Genomic DNA, 21717 nt, shown 5'->3' with positions numbered 1-21717 from the left:
TCTTGGCAAAGATACTGGAGTGGTTTGCCATTTCCTTCTCCAGCTCATTCTACAGATGAGGAAACTGAGGTGAACAGTGTTAAGTGACTTGTCTAAGCTCACACAGTTTCTAAGTGTTTGAGGCCAAATTTGAACTCAGGTCTTCCTGGCCCCAGGCTTGGCTCTGTCCACTGTGCCACCCACCTGCCTGCTTTATGGGTAGCATGGTGTAGTAGATAGGGACCTAAGCTTAGCATCAGTAAGGCATGAGCTCATATCCAGCCTCTGACATTTACTAGATCTGAAGACCTGAACAAGGGATCTAACCTCTAAGTACCTCTGGCAACTTTCTAGTCCTTATATACCAAGTCAGAGCGGGGTAAAATCTGCATTGAGGCAGGCAGTTCCAAACAGGGAGCTCTCTAGGCTGAATAAATCACAGATCCTTCCAGTATTCACATGGTACCCACATAACCTACTTCACGGGGTCATTGTGAGTGAAACATTCTTCAAATCTTAAAGTGCTATTTAAATGTAAGTTGTTAAATACAGATATTATTGCTGTTTTTTTATACCATCAGGTCTCTGAAGTTCAGAGAATAAGTAATTTGCCCAAGTTCATTTAACTAACAAGCAATGGAACTAGGCCTCAGTTCTGTTTCCTGACTCCTAGGCAGTGCAGTGTGATGTTAACCAGGCATTCCACTGTTTGGAATATTTTTTTCCTCCAGAAATGGCTGATGTTCATGCTCTGATCTGATGATCATTTGCAAAGTAGATATAATTTATCCATTAAAATGACCAAAATGACCTAATTGTCTACATCGTGGTTCAATTATTATAAATGCCTTAACAAATGAATGAGTTTGACAATGTGGTAAGTGGATCGATTGTGTGGCAATTGGCCACTTCTGCTCCATGCAAAGATGGAATTTGTTATTTCTCAAAAGCACTGCCTTTACTTGTATAAACTTCATGAGAACAACTATAAAGAGTGTTAATATATCAGTAAAAGTCTTGAAGAATGAATTTTTTTAAATTTTGTTTTTTGCTTCTTTTTGGAGGGGGGAAGGCTGGGCAATTGGGGTTAAGTGACTTTCCCAAGGTCACACAACTAGTAAGCGTCAAGTGTCCGAGGCCAGATTTGAACTCAGGTTCTCCCGACTCCAGGGCCGGTGCTCTACTTACTGTGCCACCTAGGTGCCCCTAAAGAATGAATTTTTTAAAAAAAGATTATGTTGGTTAAGTTTCTATCATGGCCAACAAAACTAAGAAGTAGCATTTCAAGAATCAGGGAAACAAATTGATGGTTAAAAAGAAAAGTACATGAGCCTTTATTTGCCAAGGAGGAGGAGGTTTCAGCATCAAAACAGTATTGACAAAACTTACAGATTTCTATTAGGGCCACACATTGAAAACACCAGTTGGCTTAACACCTTGTCTTAGTGAGCCATGCTACGCTACACTATGTTCTAATGGCACTCTCTAAGACCTTCTGTGCTAAAGACTGTCTCCAGCTACTCTAATGCTCTAGAAAGCATCTCTTTGATCCTGGCTTTTCTTCCCAACAGCCTCATCTTGCTTTTTTTCTTAAAACTCTATCTTGCTATTTATTTCCCATGTCATTTGCTTTGGAAATTATATAATTGTGAAGGAAAACCGTGAGGATGGCCCTCGTCAGTGGGTTTTGTGGACGCAGGGGAGATTTCACAATTATGCCCGTAAGGGCAGCGCTAACATAAGAACTCAGCGGAAGGTAGAAAGACTGCTTATCTTTGGCTCAAACCACTTGTATTCACCTATCACAGGCCATCTCATCTCTGCTCACATACCTTTCTTCCTTAGCCTAAAGTTTACTTTGTCTTCTTAGTTTGTTTTGGGGTCTCAGAGGCAGATTTTGCTGCCTCCTCCTCTGGGATGAACACACTGACAGTAAAGTCACTTGTCTCCGTGCCATATTTGTTTTTCACCACCAGGCTGTACTTCCCAGAGTCATTCGTTTGGACAGCAGTAATGGTGAAGTAGGCAGTCTTCCCAGCCTCTAGCTTCAGGATACAATGCTCATCTGAGGCCAGTGACTTTTCATTCTTCAACCAGGAGATCTCAGGACTGGGATCACCCCACAGGTTGCAAGTAAGATTCAGTGCCTGAAAAGGACAATTGATGGAGGAGAGACGATAGATAATCTTAGTTAAATAATAATTTCCAGAAAAATCCATTGAGTCCTCTGTCATGGTCAGATGGGAAGGATAAGCATAGACATTGTGGACCAGTGGCTGTTGGCTGCTGTACACCTGTCTCAGGGCTGGATTTGGTTTTGAGCTAAACTTTTCACCCTAAGAATCCACTAAACAAATTAGGTTCTTTAGGCCTGAAATCTGACTTTGGAAGACTTGGAGACTAATAGTTATTATTACTTTCAAATGTCACAAGGAAGGATGGCTCCTTCCACTCCTACACATCATCCTTCCTTTCATAAATGCCAACAGATCACTTTTGCTGTAATGTAAAATTCTAATTCTGCCACAGTAGTGACATCTCATTGCCACCACCACTACCTGTGTATTTTATTTCATCATATTCCCTGAATGGCAGGCAGCTGCTTTGGACAATCTAACTTACTTTCAAATTTGTTTTCTACTTTTCCCCAAGTCACACTCAATCTGTGGAAGTTACAAGGCTGTCCCGCCAAAATTCTTTTCTAAATAGAACATTTCCATTTATTGCTAGCCACCTGTATCAAAACAGGTCTGTTGCTACCCTGTATCCTAGGATTTTGAGTGGACAGGAGCCTTAAAGGTCACGTAGTCCACCCCTGTCCCCATTGTACAGATGAAGAAACTGAGGACCAGAGAGGTTGAGTAATTTGTATTAAGTACCAGAACCAGGATTAGAGCCCAGATCTCCTAATTGGGTTCAGAAAATTTAGACTGGATCAAAAAGACCAACTTCTTAAATGAAAACATCACTGTGTCTAACATTTCAAATTCTATTCCACCACTTTTCTTACTGATGTCCTAAATCAAAGACAAAGGAGCTTCTTTGAGGGTACAGGCTATTTTCCATTTTTTTCATATCCCTAGTGTCCATCACTGTACATTAGACACAATTAGTACTTAATAAATGCTTGTTGGTTTGTATTGAATTAGATTGGGCTGAAAAGACCTTTGATCTTTTTCCACCTATGGAGAGACTGGCTACTATATCAAATCTCTCTCACACTAGAATGTTTAATTTGCCTTATTATAAATTGTTATGTGTCATATTATAAATTAGTATTATAATAATTACAATATTATTATAAATTGTTATGGTTCATAGTGCTGTCTTGATTGTCCTCGAGGTATTTCTATTGATATGGGAAAGAGTTTCACACACACACACACACACACACACACACACACACACACACACACACACACAGAGGAGATGTGCATGTGGTCAAAGATGCCTATTCTCTGATTTGATAATGGACTTATAAAAAGCCTAAGCATCTCCACATCCTGGCTTCCCTGGCTTCCTTCTAGTCCAAGCTAAAATTGTCCCTTCTACAGGAAGGCTTTCCTATTCCATTTTAATCCTAGTGCCTTCTCTATCTTTATTATCTCCAATTTAGCCTAAATATAGTATGTTTGTGCATAGTGGTTTATACATTGTCTCCTCATCTTAGACTTGAATTCCTTGAGACCAGGGACTGGGGTTTTTTTTTGCCTTTTATTGTATCCCTAGTGCTTGGCACAATGCCTGGCACATGGTAGGCACTTAATACATATTTATTGACTGACTGACAGATTAGAACCAAATGGGTAGAAATCAGCTCTTCAGTAAAATGAAACTATAGAAATACCCTAGATACCTGAGGGGAAGCCCACCTCAATTTCAAATACAACTTTAGTATCACTGAAAGAGGCAGAATGGTAGAGATCTGGCCTTGGAGGCAGAGAAACTCAGGTTCAAGACGCATCCCTGACACATTCTGTGTGATATACAGGAAGTCATTTTTCAATGCTCCAGGCTACAATCTAAGAACGTAAGTTATGAAGAGTTTCAGCTTTGCTGGTGGAGGGAGTTCCCTAAACTGGTGAAATCTCAAGTCTGGACCAAGAGGAGAGAGAGAGGAAACATTGAATATTTTTGGACAGAGGTGTGACACGCATACATTTGTTCATAAAGAAGATTCATCTTGTGGTGGTGTGAGGGATGGATTGAAGGAGGAGTTTGTGGAGGTGAGGGGACTCTTTATAAGGCTACTGCCCATGTACAAGTGGGTACTAAAGCAGACCTATAGTAGAATGGTAGCAGTGGAGATATATAATAGACGTTGGATCTGAAAAATAGTTAGGAGGTACTGGCAGGACTTGAAAACTGTCCTACAGCTGCTGTCTGACTCTGGAACTTTCCTCAGCTCCAGGGCCTCCTTACCTTGGAACATATCTTTTCCATGCTGGTTCCCTTCTCCCGTTGGTGAATTCATCCCGGGGCCTCTATTTTGGGGAAAGGCCCAAGTTGGCCAGCCTGTAAGCTCCCCATTAGATTGTAAGGTCCCTGAAGGCAGGCACCATCTTTTGCTTCTTTTTGTATCCTCAGAACTTAACACAGAGCCTGGCACGTAGCAGATGCTTCATAAATGTTTACTGATTGTTGACTGATTGATTTTCCTCCTGGCTCAGCTCCTGACTCACTTTCCAATGTAAATACCATGTCCTTGCGCACATCTTTCCCCATTCCCCCACCTGCTTTCAGTTCCCTTCTGTGTGTTGTCTTCCTCCATTAGAAAGTAAGTTTTTTGAGGACAGGGAGTATCTTTCTTTTTGCTTATATTTGGATTTCCAGTGATGCTTAGCACAGTGCCTGGTGTTCTATGACATACCTTGCCTTCTTGTATGGTGACCACATCTGGCAAACCTCCCAATACCCGGGCACGATCTGAAAACACACATATTTCTACTAAGTATCTGCAAAGTTACAAATGCTTACACTATAGATAAAATCATGTGTGTTAAGTAATTTTCTATTTCACTTCCCTCTCACTCTTTCTAAAAATAACTTTAAAAAATCCACTTGTTTTCAATATATGTAACAAAAAATGATGTCGCTAGTGGTTCTGGATTTTCATTTGCTAATACAAACACACATACACACACACACATTTTCTACCTCTCACAAACATTTTTGATAACTTTGCCCTAAGTGAAACCCATTCTTGGCTTGAGACTGTTCTGTTGTATCAGAGAAGAGGCCTAGTCCAAAACTTTTGTCTGTTTCTGACTCAGACAACTCTGGAGCTGAATGAAACTGCATCTGGAGTTTTGTATGGCAAAGAGAGTTCTTTTAAATGCCTTCCAGGGCCATCTGAGACTAAGTTATGGGCTTCCCCAGGATTAGAAATAGTTGAGTCATACAGGGGAGTAAGTACGAGCCAGGCCCGGAGGCTTGCAACATATTGAACTTATTTATAAACTTCTCTAAAGATCTTGTCCATAGTCCCCCAGTAGCTGGCTAACGAGGCCCCGGTAGATGATTTCAACTTAAGCCTCACTCCCAGCCCCCAACTCTGCTACATTTAGATATATCTTCCATTTTCTATAAACTGCTTTCTGGACTTTCCATACATTCCCCCTCATTTTCCCTGAGTCAGGCTGTAAATATAAACAGGCACCTGCAGATATTATGATTTGGTCCTGTTCAAACTCTACCTTCCTTTTTGTCCTGTGACCTAGTTCCGGATCTCTCTCTCCACATAGGGAATCTTACCCTTGCTTCCTCTGCCCAAAGGAATATAAATTTTGATAACCTCTAGACATATCTTAGAGTTTATGGGCTAGATTTCTTTTTTAAAGATCATGCCTTAGATCCAAGTCACTCTGACTCTCATTGATTGGAAAACAATAGGCCCCAGTCCAAGCCTCACTTGGTCATTAAGATTGGTGAAGTGATTCTGGAATGGATAATGCTTTCCTACTCCTAAAGAGTTGCTAGTTGTGCATACAGTTGAAAGCTTTATAGATAGGGCCTGAACATCCCTAAGACAGGGGTGAGTTACTACTAGGACCAAATCCAACTGGCAAGTCCTGGGGGTTGGAGTGGTGAGCATCGTTTGCTAATTTTTGTTCTAAAGGCACCAATGCTCCAATGCCCCCTCCCTTCCTTCTCTTAGGTTAGGGCCCTGAAAAAGTGTAGATTCACTTAGGTAGAGGGAGAATTCTGAGTTCTCACTTCTCAGTGGTAGGAGAGCTAAAGGTAGGTCTCCAGAGTCTATGTGCCTTAAGACACCACCTAGAATGTTTGGGGATAGTGGTCAATCCCCTGGGAAGCATGGGTAATTTGATTATTCTTGCCCAGTGACTAAAAATTGGGAGACTATTAAGGTACCCACAGGCAAACAGGTCAGAGTCCAATTCTACTGAAGGGATGTTGAAGGGATGACAGGACTAGGAGTGGTTTTAGTTTCCCTGCCTAAGAATGGAGACAGTGCAATGTCTTAGGAAGCACAGAGCAGAAGGGGCACACCAAAAGAAGGAGGGGAGACCATGTCTCTTTGGGAAGAGAAAGAATGACCTGACTTCTGGGCAGTTCTCTGGCATTTATAGACAGCTAAGTTTTACAACGTCTAATACAGGAATCACAGGTACCTCAAGGGGAAGAAATCCTTGGACTGCTTGTAACCTTACTGCCAGAGCTGTCTGATCTGTTGAAAGTCAGAATTACTAGCTAGATCAGGAATGAAGGTCTGATATCTATCTGCCTTACAAATATCTAGAGTGCCCATGAAGGGCTGGAGGACTTTAGAGACTAGGAGAAAACCCTTGAATAAGAGGCAGGTAACCCCATTGGCAGAGAGACCAGAGGCTAGCAACCCCAAAATCACAATATGTAAATTTTAGCTAGACGAAAGCAGAGGTGATCCAATGGTCACTACAAAGGAGAATGAGGAGATGACACCTATACAGTGGCCAAACCAGTCAAGAGCAGACTTCACCAGCAAAAAATGGTATATCCCAGTATAAAAAGACAAACCAGCCAAGAATTATAGGTGATATTAGGCAATACTTTCTGTGGTCCATGATGGGATTGTGGGAATTTAAGTTACTATGATTTGCCTAATGCAGAAGAATTTATTAGATTTCACCCCACTTTGATGAAAAAATAAAAATCCCTTTCCAATAAATGCCTGCAAGTTGGTGTCATGTTTTCCAGAGGAGAGATTCTCCTAGCTTTCTGGGTAGCATCTCAAGCCAGGAAGAGTACAGCAGTTCCCTAAAATAACCTGGGTCCTTTCTTCCTGTCTTACATGTCTTTGACACACACTGATCACAATGGAGGTATGGTAACAAGTCCTTAAGACAAATACATCTGGGCAAAATGTCCATGCAAACTATGCATTCCCTCTTCAGTTACAACAGTGAAATAAAAGGTTACTCCAACTCTAAACTTTTTCTACCATCAAATGTGAAAGTTGTTCACTTACTTTTCTCTGCAATGGCAGCTTGTCTGGATTTAGAGCAACAAAAGAAAAAAAAAAAGAATACATATTAGTATTGATTCAAGGTAGCTAGCATGGCCTGCCTCTAATTGCTTCAGAAAACCCTTGCTGAACAATGGAGCAGTTGAAAGTCCAGCTTTGTATGTGCATAAAGACCCTTTCAAAAAAAGTGAGTATCAGCAGAAACAGTACACAGTGTTCCCATTTCAATTAAGGCACTTAAAACCATACTTGCATGGAAAAGGACTTACTTTAACCTCTGGAATTCAGCAAAAGCTTCATCGTAGGCTGCCAACAGAAGAAAAACAAATGATAGTGTTTTCTCATGGAAAATCCACAACCCGCAGAGTTCAATTATAATAGTTACCTTTACCCATACTTTGCCTAAGACTATGTCTTTGTCTGCTCTAAAACTTGAATTTACTTTAAAACATAAAAAAAATTGCTCCCCAGGTGGCAAATATGAAATGCTAAATTTTAAGGTCTTCTGTGCAGGGAGATAGACATATACCGAGTGAACAGAAAAGCAGCGACCAGGCCGGTTAAAGACCACCCGTGTAAAAGTTGGGTATGAGGATGGGTGGTGGTGCTTGCCTGTTGCCCAGGGAGGCTGAGGCTGGAGAATCTCTTGAGGTCAAGTGTTCTGAGCTTCAGTGGGCTATGCCAGTTGGATGTTTCTAATAAGTCTGACCCCTGGGGGACGTCTACCAGGAAACTAAGCAGCCAAAACTCCTGAGCCAGTTAGAACGTGACTGGTTTGTGAGTAGCCCTTATACTTCTAGATTGAGAGAGACAGGGAGAGCCAGTCTCTAAAAACAATAATAACAACAAAAAACTGGTATTCCAACCTATAAGAGTTTCTTAAAAACAGATAAAGGTTTGGATCCTCATGATGAACTACCCTAGAACCCACATTCATCCAGTCCCCTGTATGTATAATTTCCATGTGACTTTGTGCTGGCCTGTGACAGAAAAACACATTTGATTAATTTCCATGTATGTATGCTCGGCTTGGACCAATGTTTCCCAAACAGTGGGCTGGGACCATGAGGAAGACTGGAAGGAGGGAGGCTGGAGCAGAGGAAGTTCTGAGTGTAACCCAGGCTTCTCTGGGCATGCCGAGTTTGTCCAAGATAGAGGTGGCCCAGATCACCTGACATCAAAGCTTTCATATGCTACCATGTGGGTTGGGGTAGCCTTCTTTGATTGGCTACTTGTATCTTTAAACTGGTGAGACTAAGCTGATCTCTTCCCGCCATACTCTTTCTGCCATTTCCTTTTCAGCAGCTCTTTCAATGTTATACCCGGCGCCTGGCAGTTGAAGGCACTAGAGTTGCCTCATTTTTTTTTTCTGGAGCTAGCAATACCAATGCTTTTAAATAAAAGCACCAAACAATGGCAGTTTCCAGGTATTAGTTAACTCAAAGAAGCATGAACTTGGAAGTTTGCTTAGAGATTCTCATTTATCGACCTTCCTCATTCCCCTTCATTTTACAGATAAAGGAACTGAATTTCAAAAGGAAGGAGACCTAACCTGCCCAGGATCACCAGCCTAGTGGCACTGATGCTGATGTGTGTTCTCTCACTAGTGCCAGCATTATTAACTCTACCTTCTGGATCTTCTCTCTTGACTCCCTCTTTTGACTCCTCCCTCTCATTCTTTAAGATCTTCCGAGATACTAGAATCATTGCATTTTAGGATATGCAGTGCTTATAGGGGAAACTGAGTCCTTGGAGCTGAATGAACCTGCCCATGGTCACCATGTAAATTTACAGGATAATAGATCTAGAGCTGAAAGGGACCTGAGAAGCTCTCTAGTCCACCCCTCTCATTTTCCAGATGAGGAAACTGAGGCCCAGAGAAGTTGTGTCTTGCCTAAGGTCATACAGATAACAAGTATCACAGATGTGTGGATGACTTTTTTTCAGAAATGGAAGTAATTAGCAGTCATTATGAAGACAGGACTATACTTTTGAAAGTTTTTTTTAATCCAGCATCAATAATTTTTTAACAATTTAGTCTTGAATAATATAGATCTTAGAATAACATAGTTACAAATAATATAGATATAAATAATAATTACTGGAATAATATAGATACAAACATGACAGTTTTGAAGACAGCTGGGTGGCACAGAGGATAGAGTACCAGGGTTGGAGTCGGGAAGACCTGAGTTCAAATCTAGCCTCAGAAACCTACTTAGCTGTGTAACCCAGGGCAAGCCATTTAACCTCTGTCTGCCCTTGTTCCTCATCTATAAAATGGGGGTAATAAATAGCACCTACCTTCCAAGATTATTGTGAGGGTCAAATGAGATAATAATTGTAAAGCACTTAGCCCAGTGCCTGGCACATAGCAAGTGCCATGTAAATGTTGGCTACTGTTATTATTAATAGGCAAAACCCCCTCACTTAGTTATTAGGTCCTGCCTGAAATACTTACTAGCTGAGTGACCCTAGGCAAGTAATTCCACCTCTGCCTCAGTTTTCTCATGTGCAAAAATGAGGTGCTTGGGCTTAATGACCTTTGAGACCCCTTCCAGGCCTAAATCTATGATTCTATAAAGTAGAGAAGAACTTAGTGATTTAAACTGCTGACCCTGAAGCACAGAGGGAGGTAGATGGGAACGACTTATAAAAGAAGGGAGTTTGAAGAAATCACAACAATGATGATGATAACAGAAGACGATGTTTATCACAACCACCCAGTCAGGTCAGGAACACTTGCCCTAAGGTTCTCAAAGTACTTTTTCTCATAACCAACCCCGAGAGGTAGGTAAAGGAACAATTATTACCTCCAGCTTACAGATGAGAAAATTGAGGTTTGGAGTAGTTACATGACCTGGCTTGGATCACACAATTGATGAGTCTTGAACTCAGGTCTTGGGGTTTCAAGTCTAGTGCTTCCCCTCCACCCCCAGTACATTCCTTACCTTGTCCAGAAAGATCCACTTTCCTCTCGTGTTTGGTTTTGCCGTCAAAGAGCTCCATTACATATTTCCCTTTGTCGTTTGGAGTAGGCTCATTGATTTGCAACCAAATCTGCTCCCCAGTGACACCACTCTTAACTCTGTCCGAATACTTAACAGCTGTTCCACTTTGGGAAACAAAGGGAAACATCATCAGTGCTTTCTTGGGGTTAGGAGTTCTCCTGCCCTGGGATTCTTCTCACTAAGAAGAGGCCAACATAAAGGTACTAAAGACTTTGAGAGGGCTGTCAGCCTCGCAACAATTTCTCCTGTGTTTCAGTGAATATTTATGGCTGCTGGAACAAGACTCTAGAATGAGGAGTGACCACGAGTCAGGGAAAGAACTTGGTAAGAAGGTATGGGACTGTGTTTTGGCATATGTCATCCTATGCCAACCTCTGTTTGTCCAAACATATCACCCCAAATAATAGTCTGGAGGTCATAAAGAAAAGTGATTATTTGAATCAGACCTATTCTGTGCTCTCCCTAGTCCCCTATATGTGTTGTGATTATTATCATTATTTTTGTTGTTCAGTCATTTTTCAGTTGTGTCCAATTCTGTGTAACCCCATTTGGGGTTTTGTTGACAAAGGCAGTGGAATGATTTGCCATTTCCTTCTCAGCTCATTTTATAGATAAGGAAACTGAGGCAAACGGGGTTAAGTGACTTACCCAAGGTCACACAGGTAATAAGTGTCTGAGGCTGGATTTGAACTCAGGAAGATGAGTCTTCCTGACTCCAGACTTGGCACTCTATCCATTGCACCACCTAGCTGCCCATCAAACATTATTTTTAGTTGCAGAGTTAGAAGGAAACTAAGGCTAAAAGACCAAACCATAGGTTAATTTATATTTCATCCTAGGGACAAAATGGATGCTTTGTGGGTACAGATTACACTTTGTAATCCAGCAAAGGGTATGGGCTCATCTCTATGTGAAATCCATTTGTGAATGGATCAAGACACAAGGGAGAGTGGGGAAGCAGAGTATGTGGGAGCAAGGACAAGAGTCAGAGTTGTCTAAGGAATGAAAAAGGAAGAGTCTTCTATACTAGGACACAATGCACTCAACAGAGTAACCAACCCTATGGCAAGGCCAACATAAACAGCCAGCCATTGGTATTTATCTACCTGTAATAACGAGAATGTACCAAGAATCACAATCCCTCATCTGAGATCTGCAAGTATAGAAATATTGTTTCTTTGGATAAGAATGTGTTTTGCAAGCCTTTTGAAAAGTATAATAGGAAAAAAAAAGTATAACAGGGAGAAATCTACCAAAATGGAGGAGTGGGAAGAAGCAGTACAGAGCTATGTAGAAACTTGGAAATGCAAATATTGGAATAAAAAGAAACAAAAAGGTAAATGCAAGCAAGTAATCAGAAAAGACTTCCTAAGTGTTCACATTCTAAGGGGGTGGGATGGAGGTGATATCAGCAGGGATCCTAGACAGAGTAAAAAAAAAGGAGGAGCTAGGAGTGATTTTTGTTATATTTTGATGATCTCAAAAGGAGGGAATGGGGGTGGGGAGAAGATAGACTAGTGAAGAAAAGAGGAGAAATAAAAGGGGACTTTATATCTCACATAATCAGGGAGGAGGTGCAAAATCACTTTCAATTTACTTTATAATGTATCTTTAATATAATATTATATAATATAATATAGTAATTTATTATTTATTATTATAATGTAATATACTATATTTTATAACATATCTTTTTATTTTATAATATATCTTGTTTATACATAATTGCTTGTATGTCTCCTCTATTAGAATGTGAGCACCTTGAGGGCAAGGACTATTTTTGCCTTTTTTAAGAACCCCAAGCGCTTAACAAAGTGCTTGGTACATAGTAAGCACTTAATAAATGCTTGTTCATTGACTGAGCTAACAATATACTCAGGACTTTCAATATTAGACAGGAGAATAAGTCTTTCTTGAATTCCTGTAATAATCACTTTAACTTCCCTGATGGTTTTAAAATAATGTCATGGCTTATGAAGGCACTAAAGTCAGCCCTTTGACTTCTGAATTCCTAACAGGATCCAGAAATAAATGGGAAAACTTTTATTGAACAACCAGATACAATCATTTAAGAGCTTGATATTTACTAGCAAAATAGCCATAACAAAAAAAGGCCAGCATCTCACAGGTTTTTCGTGTTCTTTTGGTGGAAAAGATAGAAAGACGTGGGCTAGATGTTACGTGGGTATGGAATTGGTTCAATGGCACTGAGTGCAGTGCCTGGCACATAGTGCTTAATAAATAATTTCTTCCTTCCTTTCTTCTTTCCTCCTTTCCTTTCTTCCTTTCTCTCTCTTTTTCTTTCTTTTTATTCCTCCTTTCCTTTCCTCCCTCCCTTTCTTTCCTCTCTCCCTTCTTTCCTTCCTTCCTTCTTTTTTTCTTTCCTTGCTCCTTTCTTTCCTTCCTCCCTCCCTTCTTTCTTTCTTTCCTTCCAATTTAAATAGTAATTAATTGTTCTATAACAACTTGGAAAGAGATCTCCAGTAGAGTACCTCAAGGATCTTGGGCTTAGCCTGTGCTGTTTAACATATTTATTAATGATTATTGACTTGTATAAAGGAATAGATAGATAGATAGGTGGCATGCTTACCAAATTTTCAGTGTACACAGAGGCCTACAAACAATTCTTCAATTAATATGCCCATGATGACTCCTTGTAAGCCTAGCCAACCTAGCCCAGCTAACATCCTGGCAGAGTCAGTGTTCAAAACTGTCTTGAAAGGCTAGAACATTGAGCCAAAGCTAATAAAGTAAAATTTAATACAGACAAATGTAAAGTCTAATACTTAAGTTAAAAAAAATCATTTCATAAGAACAAGATGGGGAAGGTGTGATAGGCAGCAGCATATCTGGAAAATAAATAGGTTTTTAGTGAATTAAAAGGTTAATGATTCAGTAGTGTGACATGGCAGCCAAGAAAGCTAATACAATCTTAGACTATATTAAGACAAACATGGCGTGCAGATGTGCTGATAGCTTTCTTTCCTCTATCCCTGGCCAAACCATATCTATAATATTATGGTGCCCATTCATTTCTGGATGGCACATTTTAGTAAGGACATTCATTAAGATGGAGAATATCTAGCTGAAGGCAACAAAAATAGTATAGTGCATTGAGATCAGGCCCTTTGAGGATCCAGTGAAAGAACTGGGCATGCTTAGCCCGGAAAAGAAGGTAAGTAGTTTTCTCACATGCGATTAAAATTGTTTTGCTTGGCTCCATAGACCAGAACTAGGAAGAGTGTACGGACATTGCAAAGAAGAAGTTTAGGTTTACCACACAGAAAAACTTCCTAACAATTAGAACTGCCCTCTAATGCATCGAGCTGCGATGGGACTCAGCAGATTTCCTCTTGGGGATGTCTTCAAGCAACAGCAAAGGCTGGCTGACCACTGGCTGTTTATGTTGTTTCGGTATGTGTGGAACTAGACGGCCCCTTCTGTGTAGCTTGGAAAGTTTGTGATTCACCTCCTCAAATAACATTCACACGCTCCAGCTTTCTTGTTCAGCAGGTAATTATTGCAGAGAAAACATAAAACTGTCGGTTCCATAGTATGTCCATTTGACTTATCTTTGCCCCTCACTATGTCCTTCAAGCTCATTCATTAGAATGTACTAGATGTCACAGATAAATTTTCTAGAATCTTGGTGCCCTAATTTTATCCATTTTAACTTAAAATAACTTCTCAAGATGTAGTCTAAGAGAAAAAGTCAGAACAAAGAAAAAAAACTAGAGCCCTCTGTGCTGGAATCTTGCTTTCTTCCATATTTGTTGTTGTTCAGTTGTTTCAGTTGTGTCCAACTATTTGTGACCCCATTTGGGGTTTTCTTGACAAAGATACTGGAGTGGTTTGCCATTTCCTTCTCCAGCTCATTTTACAGGTGAGGATATTGAGGCAAACAAGGTTAAGTGACTTGACCAGGGTCACACAGCCAGTAAGTATCTGAGGCTGGATTTGAACTTGCATTCTTCTAACTCCAGGCAGGGCACTCTATCCACCATATCATCTAGTTGCCCTTCTTCCATATTAGACCCCTGGAAATGTTAACTAAACTAACAATTGTAGGAAAGGAGGAAGAAATGGAGCAAATATTAGTACCATAACTTATTAGCATTAATTATTAAATTAATAATTAGTAATAGTGGGGAAAAGATTTTAAAATACAAAATTAAGTTTTTATTTTAAAATAATTATAATAATAGTAATCATCAGAAGGCTCGAATCAGTCCAAACTTGTCCCCTAAACCTTAAAAGCCTTCCTGAGATGTGGGCTGCAGGGTCTACAACATTCATTAATGTAGTCGTTTAGCCATAGGACACTTCAGTGGCTAATGGTTTTCTTGAAGAATAAGACCATTAATTCATATCTTGGGAAGTCTGGGGCCCACTAAAAGATATTGATTTGTTACGATGTTAATCATCTACTCCTTCATCATCATCATCATATCCCTGATGTCATGGTCCTCTTTGAGAACAAAGGACAAACCACACACAAAACCACATTTTTTCCCCTATGTTTAAAGTTCAGACAGAATCAGAGGACCCATGATCAAATTCAGCCTCAACTACTGCTTGGGATCTAGTCCATTGCACCCCCTAAGGAAAAGTCTTCCTAAAAGAACAGCCTGCCATAAATTCATTGCTTCTGACTTCTAATCTTATATGTCCCAATCTGAGGACCAGGAATGTTGAAAGAAATCTCTACTTCCAAGAAGAATGTTGGAATTTTTGCTCTTCTGTAGTAAAGAGAAGAAAGTTTCCTTGAGGTCAGTAGATTCCCAGTTACTTACTTGTGGGACCAGCTCACTTTCAGATCATCCAGGTAATAATTAACAAAGGAGTACAGCCTGATACCCTCTGCTGTGCTCTGGATTTTCAGTTCTGTGGCAGACAAAGCTGAAAGGAGATGGCAGGTTATTTCATGCACATTTAAGTTCCTCCACAAAACAGAACAGTGAGTGAGTCATGCAGCTTCTGAAAAAATGAAAGCTTACCAATTGCCTTGCAGACTTCAGTCATCAGGTCTTTAAAAGCTGTGAAAACAGAGGCAGAGAAAAAATTCAACAGAAAAAGAAACTGAAGTTTGTATTAAACATAAAAACAGCTTCAAATTTCCCTGCTTATCTGAGAAGATAAAAAAATTTAGATTTGGAAATCTATTTTACAGAGGAAGAAAGTGAGATGCATGAAGCTGAAATGATTTACCCAAGGCAGCATAGGTAGTAAATTTCAGGGCCAGGATTCAAACCCAGGTTTCCTGACTCCTTGCCCATTCCACTATCCTTTGCCATACCCACCCAAGAGATCAAAGCCAAAATTCAAGTCAATTACTTGTTAGTAATTCTGTTACAAAGTTTGGTACATGAACAAGTTAGAGCATTGGGTATTTGCTTAATAATTATAATTTTGCTCATTTAATGATTGCTAATAGCAATTATTTATTAATTTAATGCTGACAGCAATTAATAACAATATCAAGGTTTGCAAATTACTTTCTATAAATTATCTCATTTGATCCTCACAACAACCCGACAAGATAAATAGAGCAAGTATTCCTATTTATAGATGAGGAAACTGAGGTTAACTGACCTCCCCATGAAGTTAGACATGGACTGAGGTCTCTCTTGGGCCCAGTACTACCATACCACAATACTTTACAAGTGACTAATATTACCAAGATATCCTCATCCCCCAAAACCTCAGAGAAGCAAGGTTGCATTTGGGTGGGGCTTCTTACCTGGATAATAGCTGTATAGCTTGGAATTTCATACATAATCATCATAATTACTTTATCATTTGTCTTCATTTGAGAATAGATTGTTTTTTTAAATACATGTTTTGTGTGTGTATATATATATATATTCAGCATAATGGATAAAGTGCTGGGCATGGAATTAGGAATATCTGGGTTTAAATCCCACCTCTCCAAGCCTCAGTTCCCTCATTGGTAAAATAGTGAATATCTTACTTGTTGTTGTAAGGATCAAATGAGATTGTCTAGGTATGGTTATTTGGAAATCACACACACATAAATGTCATAAATGTCCATTCTAATGGCTGAGTTTTTGTACTAGGAAAGTTTTTTAAAAGATAAAAATAATCATTGGAATTAGTCTATTAAACTTTCTATAGTGTCTGAGGATACACATGGCTCAATTAGTATGTCTTTGATTTCTAGGGAGACTTTCAAATAAAATAATAACTCATCTACTGGAACTTTAATTCAAAGCGAATCCATGAATGGAGAGCCATGTGACTACAGACATCATCTGGTAACCTTAATATAGACTATATCAATGACCTGAAGCATGTACTCAGCAGGGAAGACTGACCTTCATCCACTAGCTTTAGTCTGCTCTTGTCTTTTCCTCGGTCATCTTTCAGTATCACTTCATAAAAACCAGCATCTTTCTTGGAAAACTAGAGGAAAGAGGAAGGAGGAGGACAAAATATACAGCATCCCAATGAATAATAGTTTTGGTCAGGTTGAGAGAAGCTTTAAAAAGGAAAGTTGGATTTGAATTTTTAAGGCCCCAAGACAATGTAAATCTGGCATAAGTATAAGATAAACATGAAATTTTTTATCTGAGGGATGGGAGGACAATTTCAAGAAGACCCTTCCTGTTATAATTTACCTACCCAACAATCTTGGTCTGTCATCTTTGTGATACTTTAAATGATTTAAACAGTGAGTCTGAGGCCCTTAGCTTGTATTTTCATTTATTAAAACCAAATTTCAAGACATTCAGAAGCATTGCTTTTTAAGCAGAAAGTAGATTGAAAAATATTTTTATAGTTTGATTTGCAGTATAGGGGGAAATGAGCTATCTTGAAGTTCATATAAGTAAATCATGGAATCAACTATCTTACCATGCCTCTCACCTCAACTTAGTCACACATCCATAGAGTACAAAAGCCATTTCCCCTGTACTAGCCACTCTTCCTTCTTTTCCCCATCTTGACCCCTTGGTGAACCAATTCAACTCTATACTGTCCACCTTTCTTGAATCCCAAGGTAGAAGGCAGAAAAAAAATCAGATAAGTGTTCTGACTGGGTCAACTACACATTTATGTTACCAATCTCAACTAGGCCCTCACTGCTGCTAGGCAATTCTTCTATACCTGATATACTACGAGTTCCTTTTCATTCTTTCTCAAAACTCCCCTGGCTTCTCCTTTCCCACCCCAACTCTTTCAGAGGAGAATCTGGCCTCATATTTTACAGAAAAATGGAGTCTTTTTGCCATGAGCGAGCTCTTTCTTCTTCCCTCTTTATCTCCTATCATTCAGATGCCTTCTGAGATTATCTCTTCCTTCACCCTTGCCTCACATGATGAGATAGCCTTACTCCTTAGCAAGGATAATTCCCCTCAAGCAACCCTATTCTTTACCATCTCTTCCAACGTATTGTCACCTCTGTAATCCCTGCTTTCTCACTTATTTCCAGTTGCTCTTTTCTACTGGCCGGTTCCCTATGGCCTACAAATATGCCTATATCTCCCTCATCCTGAAAGAACCCTCATTTGATCCTTCAGTCCCCACCATTGTTCTATATCTCTTCTGCCCTTTGTGGCTAAATTCCTTGAAAAGGTCACCTATAATAGATGCCTCCACTTTCCTTTTACTCTCTTCTTAACCCCTTATAATCTGGCTTCTGAACTTATCATTGCATCTAAATTGTTCTCTCCTAAATTACCAGTGATCTCTTAGTTGCCAAACCAATGGCTTTTTCTCAGTTCTCATTCTCCTCAACTTCATTTTAGCTTTTGACACTGCTGATCACCCTCTCCTCCTTTATACTTTATTCACTCTAGTTTTTAGAACACCATTCTTTCCTGGTTCTTCTCCTACCTATCTGCCTGCTCCTTCTCAGTCTTCTTTGCTATATTCTAATTCAGATCATTCTCTGTAACTGTAGGCATCCCATAAGGGCTCTGTCCTGGGTTGTCTTCTCTTCTCCCTCTAGATGACTTCACTTGGTGATCTCATCAGCTTCCATGGATTTAATTACCATTTCTATGCTGATGATTCTTAAATCTACCTTTCCTGCCACAATCTCTCTGTGGACTTCCAATCTTCAAATGTTTTTCAGATATCTCAAAATGGATGTACAATAGACATCTTAAACACAACATGTCTAAAACAGAACCCATTATCTTTCCCCCTAAATCCTCTCCTCTTTTTATTTTCCCTATTATTACAGAAGGAACAATCCCTCCTCCCAGTCCCTCAGGCTCACAACCTAGGAATCATACTGGTTTCCTTACTATCTTTCACGTACATCCCATCTCGTACTAAGGCCTTTGATTTCCCTTTGCAACATCTCTTGAATATGCCCCCTTCTCTTCTTTGACACAGCCATCAGTCTAGTTCAGGCCCTCATCACCTCATGTCTGGATTGTTGCAATGGAATAATCCTGCAATAACAACTTGCTAGCAGGTCTTCTTATCTCAAGTCTCTCCCCATTTCAATCCATCCTCCATTCAGCCACTAAAGTGATTTTCCTAGAGCACAGTTCCAACCATGTCACTCCTCTACTAGGTATCACGGATATAAAGATAGAACCAAAAATAGTCCTTGCCCTCAAGGAACTTACATTCCACCTGAGGAAAAATGTACACTGATAAGTAAGTAGGACATATATAGAGTAAATACAAAGTAATTTCAGAGAGGTGGGGAGATCGCTGACAGCCAGGTATAAGAAAAGGCATTATAGAGGAGAAAGAGTCTAAGCTGACTGCTGAAGGGAGCTAACAAATCTAATCCCTCTTCTACATGAAAACTCTTCAAGCTCTTCATGTTTCCTGTCTCCTCTTATCCAGGCTAAATATCTCCAGTTGCTTCCACCACTCCTCAAATTGGATGACCTTGAGGTCCTTTGACATACTGGTCGACCTCTGCTGAGTGTTCTCCAGTTTATCCACGTCAATTAGATTATAAGCTCCTTGAGGGCAGGAACTGTGTTTTGCCTCTTTTTATAGTTACCACACAGTGTCTGGCACATAATAGGCACTCAATAAATGTTTATGGATTGATTGATTAATTGTTAAAATATGTTACTCAGAACTGAACACAGTAGTACAGATGTGGTCTGAATACAGGCAGAATACAGCGGGGTTATGACCTCCCTAGTCCAATGCACAATGTCCCTCTTAATTCAGCCTAAAATCATTTTAGCTTATTGTGTTGCTGTGTCATACTGTTGACTCACAGCGAGCTTGCGTTTCCCCCAGACACTAGTTCTTTATCAGAGTAACTGCTGTCTAGCCACACCTCCCCTGTTTAGCTTTGTGATGGAGAAGAGAGCCTATTTTGAGAGAACTGGTGTTTCTTAAAAACCATATTTAACAAGCTAAATTGTATATTTGTGAGAATTACCTACCTCTGTTATAAGCAGAGTACATATACCATCCTTAAAGTCATGTTTTTCATCCACTGTTATCTCCCTCTCATCTTTATACCATACAATATTTGTTTCCTTCTTAATATTGGCCACCTAGCAAAGATGACAAAAGATAAAAGTGGTCAGTGTTGGGGGGGGGGTGGGTATGGAAAGACAGGCACACTAATACATTGTTGGTGGAGCTTCAAATTAGTACAATCTGGAAAACAGTTTGGAATTATGCAAATGAAGTGGCTAATATATCCACATTCTTTTACCCAGAGATTCCACTGCTAAATATATACTCCCAAGGGCATCACTGACAGAAAAAAACCAAAACCTTATAGTCAACAAAATAGTGTTTATTAATTAATAGTATTTGTATATTTGAATGAGCTTAGTTCTACTACCTATGGTACAAAATACTATTTGTGAGTGTCATAATTGCTATCCAGAACTGATCTCTGCCCCTCCTCCCTTAGCACAAAAACTTTGCACATAGCAGATGTTAAATGAATATTTGGTGGAACTTGTTTAATTACTATATCTCATTTATCTGCAAACTCATTTCTTTTTATAGGATGATAGGCAATGTTTTTTTTTTTACAATGGGTTAGCTATTGTACCTGCCTATCAAAACAACAATACTCAGCAGCCTAATTGCAAAACTGTTCACTATTTGTGTGTAGGCACATCAGCTCAGCTATTCCAGAGCCATCCCTCCTGTCCCAGTGGCATGACTGGCAGACACTCAGAGGTATAGAAGGTCATCATTATGTAGGCTGACCACAACTGACATGTTTAACTGCAAATTGTAGCAGAGACAATTCCAGAATAGTTCTGCAGCTAAGCCTGTAGACACAGCCTAAAACAAAGATGATACAAGACTCCCAGGGACTGAAAATGAATGAACCGAGGTATAACTAAAGTTGGAGTGAAATAACTAGTGTTTTTTCTCTTGACAGCTTTATGTGATTTTATTTGGAGTATTTCATATTACTTAAGAGCTTAAATGTTATTCAACAGTTTATACATATATAGATATGCACACATATATGTATACGTATAGATATACTGACGTATGTATATGTATAAACTGTTGAATGGCATATACATATATATTCCATCACATTGGTTCAACTTGAAGAGATATTATTGATCTAATTTTTTATTTTCTGTCTGTCTTTATGTTTGATTCCTCTGCACCAGTGCACGTTTAAAAATTCAGATTTCTCTTACCTTGCATTTCAATAGCACATTGCATTCACCAGTCACTTCCCAGCTGAGATATTCAGCAAAATGAGGACCTGTAAAAATGATATGAGCCATGACCATATTCATCACAAGAGTAAAATTAAATTTCATTTTCTTCATAAGGTGACAATATTGAATTAAATTTTAAAATTTTATATTTCTTTAAGCATATTCCAAAGTGATATTTTTTCAAATGCATATCCTAGACTATAATATTTATTTGACATTACTTCCATAAAAATAGTTTGTATTTTAAGTCATCTAGAAAAATCTATGTCCATATGTACTTGGAATTTAAAGATATGGGACTTCTTTTCCTACTCTCTACTTTTACCTTGTTTCCGGATCCATTCTTGCCTCTGGAATTCAGCTTCTTTCTGAAGTTTTTTATAGACTAGGAGCAAAATACAAAGAAGATTATGAGATAAAATTGAGCACACAAGATGTGGAGATTGCAGTCACCGATACTTGAAGTTCCCACCTTTCATTGTCTAATGCAAATATTCCATTCTAAAAATTTGTATTTTCCATGGTTGCTTATGTTAACTGGATTATCACTATCTAGATGCAATTATTATGAATGTATTTCATATATGTCACAGTTTGCATTGATATCAACAGG

General features: G+C 39.3%; 1 protein-coding gene across 2 annotated transcripts in view; it reads right to left on the bottom strand.

The window, feature by feature from the left end:
- Positions 1–1282: 1282 nt before the first annotated feature.
- The window catches only part of MYOM1 (myomesin 1), a 174916-nt gene continuing 154481 nt past the window's right edge, over positions 1283–21717 (bottom strand). For both annotated transcript variants that reach the window (XM_036760648.1, XM_036760654.1), the window contains 11 exons: positions 21430–21489; positions 21081–21148; positions 19842–19955; positions 16791–16878; positions 15453–15491; positions 15249–15354; positions 10396–10559; positions 7714–7750; positions 7448–7470; positions 4850–4905; positions 1283–2126 (listed from right to left, as the gene is read on the bottom strand). In XM_036760648.1, the coding sequence (XP_036616543.1) occupies positions 1833–2126; positions 4850–4905; positions 7448–7470; positions 7714–7750; positions 10396–10559; positions 15249–15354; positions 15453–15491; positions 16791–16878; positions 19842–19955; positions 21081–21148; positions 21430–21489 (1049 nt within the window). In that variant the 3' untranslated portion in view covers positions 1283–1832. The remainder of the gene's footprint in view (positions 2127–4849; positions 4906–7447; positions 7471–7713; positions 7751–10395; positions 10560–15248; positions 15355–15452; positions 15492–16790; positions 16879–19841; positions 19956–21080; positions 21149–21429; positions 21490–21717) is intronic.

Source organism: Trichosurus vulpecula, chromosome 1 (assembly GCF_011100635.1).
Source record: "Trichosurus vulpecula isolate mTriVul1 chromosome 1, mTriVul1.pri, whole genome shotgun sequence".
In the NCBI taxonomy this organism is placed as follows: domain Eukaryota; kingdom Metazoa; phylum Chordata; class Mammalia; order Diprotodontia; family Phalangeridae; genus Trichosurus; species Trichosurus vulpecula.
Note: the sequence above shows the minus strand (reverse complement) of the source record. Positions and strands in the feature narration are given on the sequence as shown.